The sequence below is a fragment of the Arachis ipaensis genome, chromosome B09 (assembly GCF_000816755.2).
Source record: "Arachis ipaensis cultivar K30076 chromosome B09, Araip1.1, whole genome shotgun sequence".
In the NCBI taxonomy this organism is placed as follows: domain Eukaryota; kingdom Viridiplantae; phylum Streptophyta; class Magnoliopsida; order Fabales; family Fabaceae; genus Arachis; species Arachis ipaensis.
In genome coordinates this window covers 30,910,370-30,925,297 of record NC_029793.2, presented here as the reverse complement: position 1 = coordinate 30,925,297, position 14,928 = coordinate 30,910,370, and the positions used below count along the sequence as shown (strand labels likewise).

The 14,928-nt window shown below is 36.9% G+C and overlaps 2 protein-coding genes across 4 annotated transcripts; both read right to left on the bottom strand.

The window, feature by feature from the left end:
• LOC107618175 (protein EFR3 homolog B) lies at positions 8–8,610 on the bottom strand. Of its 3 annotated transcripts, none has more exons than XM_016320159.2 (20): positions 8,586–8,610; positions 7,214–7,352; positions 6,895–6,969; positions 6,654–6,775; positions 6,321–6,435; positions 5,955–6,083; positions 5,772–5,819; positions 4,766–4,968; positions 4,455–4,651; positions 3,986–4,284; positions 3,733–3,879; positions 3,036–3,443; positions 2,794–2,943; positions 2,315–2,399; positions 2,090–2,214; positions 1,395–1,586; positions 1,173–1,307; positions 849–986; positions 461–670; positions 8–277 (listed from the first exon to the last, which is right to left on the bottom strand). In XM_016320159.2, exons 2-20 carry the CDS (start codon positions 7,346–7,348, stop codon positions 158–160), a joined length of 3,033 nt encoding a protein of 1,010 aa, XP_016175645.1. In that variant the 5' UTR covers positions 7,349–7,352; positions 8,586–8,610; the 3' UTR covers positions 8–157. The 3 variants fall into 3 exon arrangements, with proteins under 3 accessions (XP_016175645.1, XP_016175647.1, XP_016175644.1); XM_016320161.2 differs by lacking the exon at positions 8,586–8,610 and adding an exon at positions 7,953–8,461 and having other exon boundaries at positions 3,986–4,272; XM_016320158.2 differs by lacking the exon at positions 8,586–8,610 and adding an exon at positions 7,953–8,475 and having other exon boundaries at positions 84–277.
• LOC110267029 lies at positions 13,444–14,274 on the bottom strand. The gene is made up of 2 exons (XM_021112147.1): positions 13,899–14,274; positions 13,444–13,717 (listed from the first exon to the last, which is right to left on the bottom strand). Exons 1-2 carry the CDS (start codon positions 14,248–14,250, stop codon positions 13,560–13,562), a joined length of 510 nt encoding a protein of 169 aa, XP_020967806.1. The 5' UTR covers positions 14,251–14,274; the 3' UTR covers positions 13,444–13,559.

Below are 14,928 nucleotides of genomic sequence, written 5' to 3'. Positions count from 1 at the left end.
CATTCCATAGACAATAATGCAGTTAGAATTGATAATTGAGTAACCCTTACAAGGAGCATTCACCCTTCAATTCAATTCAAGTTTAGCGTGTTAGTTAGTGCCCTATACAAAATGTTAACACACTTAATGAGAAAGAAACAAGATTTAACATAATATGTTAACAGCCAGCGGCCTTGAGGAAATTGTCAAAGGGACTAGCAGGAGGCAGCTTCATTGCCAGCCATGGCTCCCTCGGCGATGCTGCCGCTACTTGCCTATTCTCTCCGCTCTTCACTTCCTGCACCCAATATACACTTTTAACAAATTATAATACAAACTTAAACTTTAGGTTAAAAAATAGTTTATAAGTACAACAACATTTCGAAACTCCATGATTATATGCAAAAGGTAATTATTTCATATCTGCAGTGATTTTATTAAATTGACAGTAGAACACATTAGAATTAGATACAGAACAAACCTTTTCAAGTGCTGATTTCCAGTTATCACATATTGGAGGAAGATATTTATCAGCAGCTGGACTGTAATGATGATTCTCAAAAGTCAGCCAATTCGAAAGCTTCTTCCTTGCATATGTCCCGAGCTTCTCGCACTGGCTGGCCATGGCGTTGTATGGAAGGGGTGAGGTCGAGACGGTCGACCCTGCCACTTGACCAGCTACCTCTAGTGCCTGAAAAGCAGTGGATGTGCTTATTTATTGAGCTTTTATAGGAACATTGGTGAGTCACATCGAAACAAATGCATCATTAAGAAAACTAAGTCCACTTATAAATAAATGCAAAACTAAGCGAGTTTACGTGTAGAAGGAGCTTCTTTCATGATAAATACACAAACATGAGAGAGAGTACCGATTCCATAAGCTGTCCAATGCTTATAACATGAGGCACAGAAGGGGATGGAGGCATCTTCGGAACAAATCGAGAAAGGTCTGAGACAGATGCTTCGCTTATTGTGTCATCCTCAACTCCTGAGCCAGAAGGAAAATCCTACCAAGAAAGGACAACTATCACCAACAGATTCATAACTGACTCAGTAGTGTAAAGACCCTAATACCCCTGTGCATCCCACTAAATATTCTCAAATACTGATCATAATCAGAATAACAATATCCACTATCTCTAGATTCTCCAAATTCTAGTGAACTTGATGCAAACAGAGATGAGAATACGTACCCCATCAAACGACAGTGAATCCTGGGGATGAAAATTCATCTTATTATGATCAAGAATTGACTGAGGACCATAAACAAATTCCTCATCCGGCTTAAATGTCTCCGAGAGTAGCGTTGTCAGGTTATCTCTATGCAGCTTGAAAAACAGAAACCAGAGAGATAAAGTAAATACAAAGGGTTATGATTCATGGACAAATAGTGTTTCAGGATAAAATAAGAGTACCTCTGTGATATTAGCTAAATTTTGAGCCAAGTGATTCTTTATGATCTCATCACATTTGCATATTCTGCTCCGTAGATCAGATAATACTGACATGGCCACCTGATTATCTGCAGCAGTACCATATTCTCTCAAATCCACATGGACCTTAACATATACTTGATGATCATCATTGATACCCAAAAATGGATCAACCTGATTATATAGAAGCAGGAAGTTATTAAGACATTCTTGAGATAACATGCATAAAGTTCGGTGTTTTATGGCCAATATCAATTAGGTTGTGCACTTGTGTTTGGTAAGTGTCCAAGACAAAAAATACAAACAAGACAAAAAAGTTGTCTCTGTACTTTGTCCCACTTTTTAGGCTTACAACAAATTGAGTAAATTTTGTTCCAGGACAGTAACATTGTCCATTGCGGTAACTGTATCTATTTCCTCTCCCAAACAAGTTTGTGGCTCAGTTTTCTCTAATTCTATCTTGAGATAGCTACCAAACAATGTGTATGACTGTGTTTGAAGACTATTTCAAGATAGGTATAAGAGACATCCGGACACACGCCTGTTTAGAAATGGAGACAAGTGCAGAAACAGGTCGAGCCAAAATATTTTACATGGTCCAGGATAACTACAAGACGAGCCAAACAAAACTATTAAGAGAACACTAGCAAAGTATCAAAATGAGATCAGCCACTCACTTCAGACATTGCTAACGATGTGAACACATCATTCAGATCATGAATCTGGTACACTTTACAGGCAGACATCAACATGCCAGTAGATAATACAAAAACGGACCTCTGATGTGATGGCGGCAACATTCCTGCCACAACATAAGTACATAAGTTTAAATTTTTCCTTGAAGTCAAAGATCCAGTTCCATTGAAATCGGATATGCATCATAAACACTCAATAGGTCACACCATTACTGGAGTCCAGCAACATAGTCCAGAGAGACAGAGGAAGCTGGAAGAAGCGGATCAACAGGTTGTCTTTGTCTTTCAGGTTCTGCAACAATAAATTTTAAAAGACTAAGGCAAAAAATAGAAATCATGAAGGTATATATCATGCACTCAAAATTGTTGATCCAGATTCATAACAAATTGAAGGATCAAAGCTTACAAAGTATGAAATCATATATTTGGTAAGCATGCTAGTCAATATGACTGTAACTAAGTCAAATGCAACCAGACCAAAGTCAAACAAAAAATAATTCTTAAGTGTAATTGATGAGATCAGCGAAGTTACATTTTCGCTTCATAGCTAAGCCTACTGTAGAATTTTAGGGAAAATTTCATTTATTTCAGTGAACTGTGGTGTCATGCTATTTTGAAGATTCAGTTCTATCAATTCAAAATGAATTAAATTGAAATAGCAGGCAGCATGAGACATACAAACCTACCTTTGCACGTAAAACAAGTAGTGTTGATATGAATGAGTGAGATATAGCCTCAAAATTTGCAGGTAAATTATCAGGAAGATTGGCTTGAATCCAAAAGGAAGAAAGCAACTGTCCTATTTGATCCTCATTTAACTTCATAATACCTAATTCCTGAAGGAAAGTTCAATACAAAAACTGGGTAAATAACAGTTTTTCATTGTTTTCTTGACTAAAAAGGCACCAAAATCAATTCAAGTACTTACAGTGTCAGTCAAACTCGGTGATCCCATTGCCCTATCAATGATGGAGCTGAGTTTGCAGAAGTTAGGAGAATTCTTTAAGCCATACCCTGGCTTGTAGTCTTCAGCAGTAATATCTTTTTCCTTGCAACCATCATGAATGGCACTTCCATGACCTTCAGTTTTAATGCCATCTTGATCTTTGCGGAGCTTTTCAAGTAAAGCCGTAATAGAGGCAGATGTAGATGCAGTCTGAAAACTCTTTTTACTGTGTCGATCCGTATATACAGACCGGATAGAGGAATCATCATGTGTTTGGAAGGAACTTGGGAAAAGAAGCCCAGAAAATATTACGTGTGCTCCAACGCGAGCCTCCAAATCTGGATGCAACATTACTTTTAGAAGTTGCACGAGAAGAACTTCAGGAAATCCCTGGGTGGAAGCGTAAAAAGAATTGTTAGATGTATCCTCTGAAATGATGGGTATCATTCACTCTTAATTACTGAAAAGAATGAAAAACAAAACATCACCACCAACAACAAAAACCACCACCAAGCCTTATCCTATTAGGTAAGGTTAACTACATGGATCAAACGACACCATAGTGCCTTGTCAAGATCACAAAAAGTAGTTTACTAATTGCATCACTTAATATTCTAGCTTCTGTTTGCAATATTCATCCTTTACTTTAGACAATGCTGGATGGAAACGTGCTCCTCACCTGCTGCGAATTTAAACGAGACAACGCTAGGGTGACCACACGAGCAAGGACTATCACTGATCCGATTGTTGCCCTAGCAAGAGGACCAGATGGTAAACTTTCCAGGGTTATTGCCATCAAGTCAAATAGCGGTTGGGTATCAGTGACCTGTAAATGAAGAAAAGGAATGCAGTAATTTAGTAACTAAATAGCTTGCAGCAACTTAGTTATTAGAAAACCATAATGCGGGGGAAGAATGAAAACACAAACCTACCCCGTTGGCGATTTCTAGTAAGCAGTCCTCAATAGAATTTTGGAGAGAGATATTCACATTGAACTCTTGCTCGCCGACAAATTCGCTGCCGGAGGATTGAAGGCTTTTCCTTAGATGCCTGCAGAGGTCACCAACAAAACCGATCTCTTTCAACCCTGCACCTGATCTAATTTGCATAGACAACGATGTGGCAACTTGAACAATATATGTCTTAAGTTTTGGATCATTCATAACATTTTTGTGATCCAAATGATGTACCACACAAGTTAGAATTAACTGTTGATTCCCTGTAGAAAAAGCTGAACAGGAAGGAAGACAATATTATGGGAAAAGAATAAAAATATTTACAGAAGCACCTAACATAGCATTGATCATAGCTGTTTAAAATCCTAAATTTATTACATATTTGAATAAAGAATGATTTATTTATGAAATTCATAGAACCGGAATGTGTCAGAGATAATAATACCAGAGTTCTCCATGAAATAGGCCATGCTGGATAAGACTTTTGCTGCTAGCCCTTGCTGAGGAGCCCAATGCTGCCTAGAATCAAAGTAAACAAACATCCGATCCATTACACGGCGCATAGTAGATCTTTCCTTTGCTAACTCAACCATTCTTTGAATGCATATCTGAGCCCATATTTCTGGTGTTTCACTTTCTTCTCTGTAACAATGATTAAAAATAAAAAGAAAATACAGTTTTAGAAGCAGCCAATATTAAAGGCAAATTCACCACAGATACAAAACATTCTTGTAAGTTGTTGAATATCAGGAATACCTGGTCAATCGAGAAGGATCCTTTTTTTCTGGTTCTGGCTGGATGATGGAGCAGCTAGAGTGAATGCCATCACTGACAACTGAACCACCGCGACCTTCACGTCGGACAACCTCATCCACCCAATTATGATGAGGCTCTGCCCTCACTCCACCATCTTCAATTGGTGTACCGCATTTGTAGTTATCTAAAACGGCATCAATGATCTGCATTTTGCTAATGTCAATTTAAAACCAGCTATTGATTAAAGAACATGACAGAATGATGGATGGAAATCAAAAGGGAGGTGTTCACTGTAAATTTGCTCCCTCTCGTTCACAATATTTGTTAAACTTTCTTGAGTTAGTTGTCTATCATTCTCACATTTTAATATAAAATAAAATTGATCAAGTATTTTCAACTTTTGCTCTCTACGTAATGTTAAGCACAATAAACAATGAAGCATTTACACAATAAAATAGTTCAAAACCCTGACCAACAAAAAACACTAACACCCTAAGCGCGTGTTACCACTCACTCTCACTCTCGTCATCAAAATGGTTACGCAAAAACTCTGAATCTCACTCTCGTATCCTCTCACTCAGTCTTAATCTTCCGATTTCTTCATGTTCTTCCTCATCACTCTCACTCTCATTCTCTCAATTTCTCTCTTGCTAAACATAGAATCCTTCCTAGTAATGAGTTGACTCTTAATATTCTTCTCCTTTCTATTTGAGTTTCTTGGTAGCAAAACCTGCTTGTTTAGCATAATCTATATAATTTTTCTATTTTGTCAAGTGTGTTGAAAGGCATCCCAGCCTTTAGAAAGAGAATTTGAAGATTGATAATGATGAATAAGAAGAATAAAATCCCACGACAAATTCTGGTTTCAAAAACTACTAGAATAATGGCATGCAAAAAACATAAGGATATTTTGGTAAAAATCCTTGATTTTGGGTTTCTCAATTGATATGGAAACAAAGGGAGTATTTCATTACAATGTCACTTCCAACAATGATGAATAACTTACCTCATCAAGATCCACGAATATGTGTGAAAATTCAGCCATGAACCAAATCTGCCAAGGAAATCAACACGCATATACCATGAAACTTTAAAAGAAAATAGTAGGAATGGAAATAAACCAACCTCCATGCACTGAAATACAACATAAAAATAGCACACACAGAATTGGATCGAACACTCTACTTACCATCGCGGAAAGGCATTGCAAGCTTGATGCCCTCAAGCAGCGCTTTTCAAGTGCTCCGACATGCTCCCGCGATAGCATGCATACTTTCCTCACCAACTTCTCCATGTTATGAGTATAAGTTGCATCAACCTGTTCTTTCATTGTGTCAATATATAAGGAGAGATAATCTAAAAGCAATAGCCAAGGCAAAACCTATAACTACAAAAAATAACTGCTTCAGATTATCACTACTATGTACTAGTAGTATTCATTAACTTTTTCCTGTTTCTTGATAGATACATCCAAGTAAATACTAATTGAATGAAATTACACTTATGCATAAGCAAACATCGAAAGTAGCTTCGGCCTTCTCGATTGCATTTTCACCTGAGAGTATATGAAAGTTGTTAAGACTTGGCAACCAAGTGTTTGGATGGTCTCATCCTTAGAACAACCCAAGAGCTCCGACATCACATCAAGCACATTAACCGCAAAGTATGCTCTGCAATAAAAAGGACACATCATTATTATCTAACTTTTAATTTGTATTTTAGAAAAATAGACTATCAAGATGAATCGTCAATCGTGCAAAACCATATGGCAGGTATCAATATCACAACAGAAAGAGCGCTGCGTGGTAGAGACGATTAATAGTTTGATATCGAACCGTCAACAGAATGTGGAAACAAAAGCTAACTATTAATCAGATAGGAAACTTACATCTGCACCTTACAAACAGAAATCAACTTATTGAAAGTTTCTGCGACGATCTTGACAGGTTTGATTTTGATGTGCTCAGATCTGAGCTCTTTGTAGCACCTTTCCTCAAGATGTTTCGCAATCTATCAGGGGAAGAAAAAGGATATCATCATGAACTTCGAAAATAGACTGTGTAAACCAAGCATGCCCAATTTTCTTTTACCAGCATTGCCAATAAACATGCAAGACAAAGAATAAATACCTTTGGAATCCGGAAAGGATTTCTTGCTGCATATTCACATAATTTGATAATCTTCCTTTCACTTGGAAACTCATCCTATTAAGTATTTAAAAAGAAAATAAGAGTCTGATAATCTTCCTTTCACATAGATAGCTGCATAATCATTCATATCTTAAGTCCTTTTTCTTAGTATACACAATAGTCACCACTAAAATTTGTCACAATGGTAAAATAAGGGGCATCACCTAAAACTAGCAACAATGTAGCTAAAAAAAATGAGATCAATGGGGTAACTAATCAAATTTTCAATGCAAAAGAGTTTGATATATAAGAGACTAACAGGGGATTTGGGGAAGATATCAGCAAGAAGCTTTCGGTAACGCTTGACCGGTTGTCGTGATCTCGACCTCAATGCAGGACAGCAAACACACATGCTTCCACATGCTGGAAAGATCTTCCTTGAAATGATTCCCATTTACCTGCATTTCCCAAAATCCAGAGAAATATTCAACAAAATTTAGAGCATACCTAGTTAAATTATAACACAACCATAATCTGAAAAGGAAAAAGAAACACAAGCAAAACCAAGACCAAAACACACAAAAAAGGCTTAACATTAACAAAACCAAAGAACTGAAGAAGGTTGAAAGAATGTCATGATCCAAAGAACATGAACAGATTTCGAAACAACTGAACAAATAGATAAAATGGGGAGGGGGGTAAGGTTGAATGTTAACACATTGAAACTGGAGGTTATCATAATTTACAAACAGTTACAAGTATGTCATGTTCATTGTTCAGTTTCAAACTGAAAAGCACCAAAAGATAAAAAAAAATATAAAAAGAAATAAAAGAGGGAAAACCAGCTACCCAGAAAAGAATATAAAAAGCAGAAACTACATAAAACGGTAAAAGTAGAAACTTGACAAGTAAGTATCGATCAACTACATCCCAAAACAAAATGTAAATCGTAACACCAACCAAAATTTAAAGAGGAAAAAGACCAAATGTTTGGATATTAGAGAAACCAATCCAAAAAACGAAAAAGAGGTTTTAAAAAAAAAGTGAGCTCACACTACCTAAGCTTGAGGAAGAAAAAGAAGAAGATCCGGGAGTGAAAAATTGAAGCCCTTGAGCTTCATACAAAGTAAACGCAAGCAACAACAACAGCAACAGCAACCTCCATTAGCATAATGCCATAATAACAGTGGAGAGAGGGAGAGAGAGAAGAAAAATGGCGCGTGGGCTAAAGGTACTGTTTGTTTTAAGACAGCACGAAACCAATGTCGTGAGTGGTAGATCACGTGATAGTGTCAGATAACCCAAATCCAGTTACCTTTCTCTAACTCTTTATTATTATTATTATTTAAATATTTGATATTATTTTGGGTGTGAAAGGAAAAGGTAAAGCTATGGGAGTAGTGTTTCAAACTTTGGTGTCAGGATTCAGAACGTTCAAGACACAACTCAGACTTTGATCGGTTATTTTCAAAGCTCGAGACAACCTCAATCGTTGTCACCAACTTGCACGCTTATTGTTATGGAAACCGATGCTGCAAAAATCCTTTATTTTGAAGTCAATATACCGTATATAGTAGGAGCAGAAAAGACAAGCTTTATTTAAAAATTTGAAAGGAAAAAAAAAAAGGTAATGACCGAAGAAAAAGCTTTAATTTTGAACTCTGGAGTTCAGGTTTAAGAACAGCGAATACCGCATGGTGTAGGAGCTTCTCGTATGTTCATTGTTCTTCAGTTACTAGATTTATTTCTAATCTACTTTATACATGAAGAGAAAAATTGACACAAGTTTAGTGCATAACAAGTGTATTAACTTGCGTCAAGCATGAAAAGTATAAATTTCAACAATTGATTGTATAAATAAATTAACGGAAATACTGAGGATAATATAGTTTATTATCAAGTATCATTCATTATTAGGCTAAAAAAAAATTAATATAGACTAGAATGTGTGAATTTCATAGATATTGGTGTTTTTGTATTTTTTTTTTCCCCAAAATACGGAATCATATGACGAATTAAGTTGTTGGGTTCAATTTTCCATTTCCAATCATTTTTTATTTTTTGACAAAAAAAAAGTATTGGAGACGATTTTAAACTTTTTTTTACATTTTAAAAATAAAAATGGTTGGATCCGATCTGAATAAATTCAAAAATCACTGGCTGCAATTTGACTCGCCTTGAAATTGCTGGGGTGATTTTTTTGGCTGATTTTTTTGGTTATGAAAGAGGTGAAGGTGTTGTGCCGGGTTATGGAAGATGGGGGTGCTACACCAATTTGTAGGACAGCCTTTTGCTCAGATTTAGTGTGAAGAAATCGGACCCTCCGAATTCTTTGTTTTTAAAATTTTGTATACAAATCGGAGGGTCCGTTTTGCTTGGAGGATACAAAATTCACTTAAACAAAATCGGACCGTGTGATATCTCCGTGATCAAATCGGATGGTCCGTTTTCTCCGTTGATTTGTTTTTCGAATTTGGTTCTACTAGTCGCTGGGCCCGAGTTATGCATGAGGACTATTTTTTTTAATTTACAGTAAATGAAATCGGACGGTCCGTTTTCATTATTATATAGTATTTTTGAATTAGGTTAAACAACTCGGTTGGTCTGAGTTGTGTGTGTATATATATACTTGTGAAGGTGTGCGAACCGTAGACAGCCGACCAGATCCAAGTTTCTTCATCTTGTTCGACTTCTCTTCTTCTTTCTCTGGGTCTGGTGTTTGTTTACTTGGGTTGGAAAAAAAAAGTTGATGGTGAAGTTTCTGTTTTTGTTTAAGTGAGTGAAAGAAATGGATGAAAGAGTCCTTTTGAAAGTGTATTATTTTGGTCAGATTTTGTTGCAGACGCCTGAAGGAGTAAAATTTGTTTGTGAAGATCCGTTAGATATTGTTATTCCCTTCACAATTTCGTTTGAAGAGCTTAAAGGCGTGATTTGTGAGAAGATAGATTCGGATATGTCAAGAAAAATATCATGTATTTTATACAGATATCCTGTACCAGTATTTGGTGGATTCGTTCAATTTCAGACCAAATATATAACGGATGAGGCGAGCATGCAGGAGATGTTTTCAATGTATATTGAAAGTTGTGCTCAAATCTCGTTTATCGAGTTGTACATTGAATTCGAACAATCTGAGGCCGACCGAAATATTTTACAAAAAGACTACAATAGTGACAGTGAGGAAGAGTTCGAAAGCAATTACGAAGTTGTTGGTCCAGACAGAGATGAAGAGCAAGGTGACGACACTGTGGCTCCGAATGTGACAGACGTGGCAAATGCACTTGCGAACGAAGTGCCATTTGAGGAGCCATCTTTCATGCGAGTTTTGGATTTGGAATCCATGCATGCTCCAGAGTTTTCGGGCTATATGAGTACAGGTACTCAATCTATTATTTGTAAAAAAGTTTATTTAGTCAAGTTTAAGATAAAAATATTTTGAAATAATTAGTATTTATTAACCAGTATTTATTTAGTTATTTTGTTAATTAGGATTTATTAATAAGTATTTATTATGGTATTTATGAAGTTATTTAGGGTATTGGTATTCATTTTGAGTTATTCAATTAAATTGTATTTATTTAGTTATTTAGTTAATTAGGATTTATTAATAAGTATTTGTTAAAGTATTTATTATAGTATTTATGAAATTATTTAGGCAATTGGTATTTATTTTTAGTTATTTAGTTAGTTTATATTTATTTAGTTATTTAGTTAATTAGGGTTTATTAATAAGTATTTATTATGGTATTTATGAAGTTATTTAGAGTGTTGGTATTTATTTTGAGTTATTCAGTTAAATTGTATTTATTTAGTTATTTAGTTATTTATTTAGTTAATTAGGATTTATTAATAAGTATTTATTATAGTATTTATGAAATTATTTAGGCGATTGGTATTTATTTTTAGTTATTTAGTTAGTTTGTATTTATTTAGTTCATTAGAATTTATTAATAAGTATTTATTATGGTATTTATGAAGTTCTTTAGGGTTTTGGTATTTATTTTTAGTTATTTAGTTAATTTATATTAATTTAGTTATTTAGTTAATTAGGGTTAATTCATTAGTATTTGTGATAGTATTTGTTTTTAGTTATTTAGGCGATTACTATTTATTTTTAGTGATTTAGTTAATTTGTATTTATTTAGTTATTTAGTTAATTAGAGTTTATTAATGAGTATTTGTTATAGTATTTATTTTTAGTTATTTAGGCGATTAGTATTTATTTTTAGTTATTTAGATCATTTGTATTAATTAACAGTATGTATTAATGTGTTTGTGTTTTTATTTTATTGAGATTGAGATAATAGCGTAATGTAAAGCTTATTTATATCATTATTGATGTTGTCAGTACTGATTTACTTTTAATTTTGGTCATTACATAATCATTTATTAAATACTTATGGTATGGCTGCTGTCCTGGCAGAAGTTTCTTTTGTCGCAGATGGTGAATTCGCCGTGGGAATGGAATTCAGTTCTAGGGAAGCTGTTATTAAGGCGATGAAAGAGTATACCCTCCGAAGAAGTGTAGACTACCGTGTGTACGAGTCGGAGCCGTTGACATTTTTATGCGAAATGTACACAGTAAGGGTCATGGTGTGATTGGCTTATCAGAGTTAGCATGATCAGCAGAAAGTACTGTTGGGTTATTAGGAGATACAACGGCAGTCACACTTGTACCAGAGCAACCATTTCTCAGGATCATTCGAAGCTGGATTCAAATACAATTGCAGAAGCCATAAAGCCGTTGGTTGAGGCTGACCCCTTGTTAAAGGTAAAATCAGTTATTGCTGAAGTACAGTCGAAGTTCAACTACACCGTCAGTTATCGGAAAGCTTGGTTGGCTAAGCAAAAGTCAGTTGAGAAAATATTTTGAGGTTGGGAAGCATCGTACGAAGCGTTGCCCATATGGTTCGAGGCCATGTGTCATAAGGAGCCATCAGCTGTCGTACATTTTGAGACTATGCCTGCATATCAAGGGGATGACTTGGTAACTGATATCCGGGTATTGCATCGAGTCTTCTGGAGCTATTATCCCTGCATTAAAGCATTCAGATATTGTAAGTCAGTTGTCCAGGTGGACGGGACTCACTTATACAGAAAGTATAAGGGTTGCTTGTTAGTGGCCGTTTCCTAGGATGGTAACAACAATATCGTCCTGATTGCATTTGCTATTATCGAGGGAGAGATTTCTGATGCGTGACACTTTTTTCTTAGTAACCTGCGTCAACATGTTGGGACTCGGGATTGTGTCGGACTTATACCGGACCGACATTAGTCCATAAATGCAGCTGTGGAACGCAGTAACGGAGCTTGGTCACTTCCTAGAGCTTTTCACATGTTTTGCATCAGGCATATAGAGTCAAACTTTCTGAGAAAATTCAAGGCACCGTACCTTCAAAAGCTTGTCGTCAATATAGGTAACATTAAGTTCTTCAAAGTTCGTTATTAACATACCTGCGATAAATATAAACTTCGTGAACCTTGTTTTTTGTCTGGTATTTGATATTGTGCAGGATATTCGAGGACGGTTCGCAAGTAAGTGCGGTACCAGCGTTTGCGAGAGCGGGGCGAGGTGTACACTAACTGGTTAGACCGTATACCCCATAAACAGTATGCGTTGGCATTCGATGGTGATTACCGATGGGTCACATGACGACTAATCTAGTGGAATGCATCAACTCAGTCTTGAAAGGTGCACGCAATCTCTCTATCACTGCACTTGTGAAAGCAACATTCTACAGACTTAATGAGTTGTTCATACAGAAAAGAGCCGAGGCGGAGGCTCAGATCAATGCTGGCCATGTTTTTTCTGAGCATGTGACCTCCAAAATTCATGCAAATCAACTTGCATCAGGAAACATTCAGGTTAATTGTTTCGACGGGCAGAATGAGGTCTTTGAAGTACGCGAGATGCCAAGTGGAGTGGAGTATGCTGTTGACCTCCGTCGTCAACGATGTGACTGTGGTGAGTTCCAGGTGGACCGGATTCCTTGCCGGCATGTGTTTGCATGTTGTGCAAATCAACAACTAGATTGACAGGTGTATGTGCATGATGTTTTTAAGATGGACCAAGTTAGACACGTTTATCGGGCTAGGTTTAGGCCACTCGGGAATCCAACTACGTGGCCTTCTTACAATGGTCCTCGATTCGTACAGAATCCGTATTTGAGACGCGTTTCCATAGGTCGCCCCAGGATGACGCGCTTCTTGAATGAGATGGACACACGGATGTTACGTCGTCCGAGGCGATGTAGGCAATGTGGGGCTGAGGGACACAGTCATAGTAGATGCCGTCAGGGAGGTGGTCCAAGTACTGACCATAAATGCGCAGTAGATTCATATGATATTTGAAAAACATGTTACTTATGTACATGTACTTTATGATAATTGAATCATTATAACCTTATGTACATGTACCTTATGATAATTGAATCATTGTAACCTGTGTTAATGTACTTTATGATAATTGAATCATTGTAACCTATGTCCAAGTAAAGATTCACATGCAAAGCCATCATACGTATAATTGTTTAATGAAATTTAGGAAATTCAACTGAAACATACAATACTTAGTTGGTACTTAGGAAAGTTTAGTCATACATAAGTAGTTAAAGTATACTTGACGAAAGATAACTGATACATAGAGAAAACTAACTACACCACAACTACTTCCTCGCTATCCACTTTCCAAAGTTCACAAGGTTCTTGCATTTCTTCGCGGCCTTTTTGAACACAGACAGCATGTATCGACTCACGCTACGACGCGGTGGATCAATCCTGAGATTGTAGCCTTTGCCTGTCTCAACTGGAGTACTTTTGTCACCTGTATATAATACAATCAGACCAAGTAAGTATATAGTATAATCAACCTTAACTAATATACCATACATGAATATAATATCATCAATTGACCAAATAAGCGTATAATTTAATCATTCCTACCCAACAAACCATACAATACTATGATAACATCAATTGACTGAAGAAGTAAAGCAATGTTGAACCTGCGTCATTATAGGATTCTTCATCCTGGTCCATGTCCTCATCTTCTTCCTCCTCCGTGTCCTCGTCCTCATCTCCCTCGTCTTCCTCGTCATTTAGCTCATCCACTAAGTACTCATCAGTCTCATGCTCAAATGTCTTAGCATTTTCTTCAATCAAAGTCATCGAAACACGGTTTGAGTTTTGACTATTCAGAACTCCTCGACCACCGTCACTCCTACTAGAATCACCAAATACAAACCCTCCAGAAGCACCCGAGTAGGTGAGAAATGGATACCTCGCGTCAAACGAATGCCTACCCACCATAAAGTCGGCCTGATGGCCATGTTGTGCTTGGCCGGCATCTGAGGCCATGAACCCAAGCAACTGGCTAAAAGAACCTCCGTCCCTTGAGTCAAATTGTGGCGTAACCCAATGCTGCTGATGTATCGGGAACAACGTAGTAAACTGTGTCTGAGGTACATATTGGCTTGTGGAATGACGTTGTTCTTCTGACGGTGGAGGTGGAGGTGGAGGTGGAGATGGCGGTGGAGGCAGCGGTGACTATGGCTCCTGCTCTTCATTTACATCATCCATAACCTGGTCACCCTCAACATCCTCTTGGACCACAAGATCCGACAAGTTCAAGTGATCGCCATACTTTGAACGGTACCAGTACATATAAGTATCTAATGGCTGCTGCGGAGCCATGGGTTCCTCAGTAAGAACATGATTATACCTGTTTGTCCACTGCATCACCCAAAATGAATGACTCGTGGCTGTGGCCCAGTTCAGATTCTTAGGACTAGTTAAGACTTCTCCGTGTGTCCGGTCTAGATTCCGTTCCTGATGAGGAACTCCCTGAATGAAACCGAACTGTCGTCTAAACCTGTCGGTAGCATGCCATTCAATACACTCAAAAGATACCAACGGAACCGTTGCACTCCAGATCACCGAGTGCATATAGATTTCTGCAGAAATTATGTCCGGATCAACACGATCAACAGAATATGCAACCCACAAAAACTGGTAACAATAAAGCAAACAAATAAT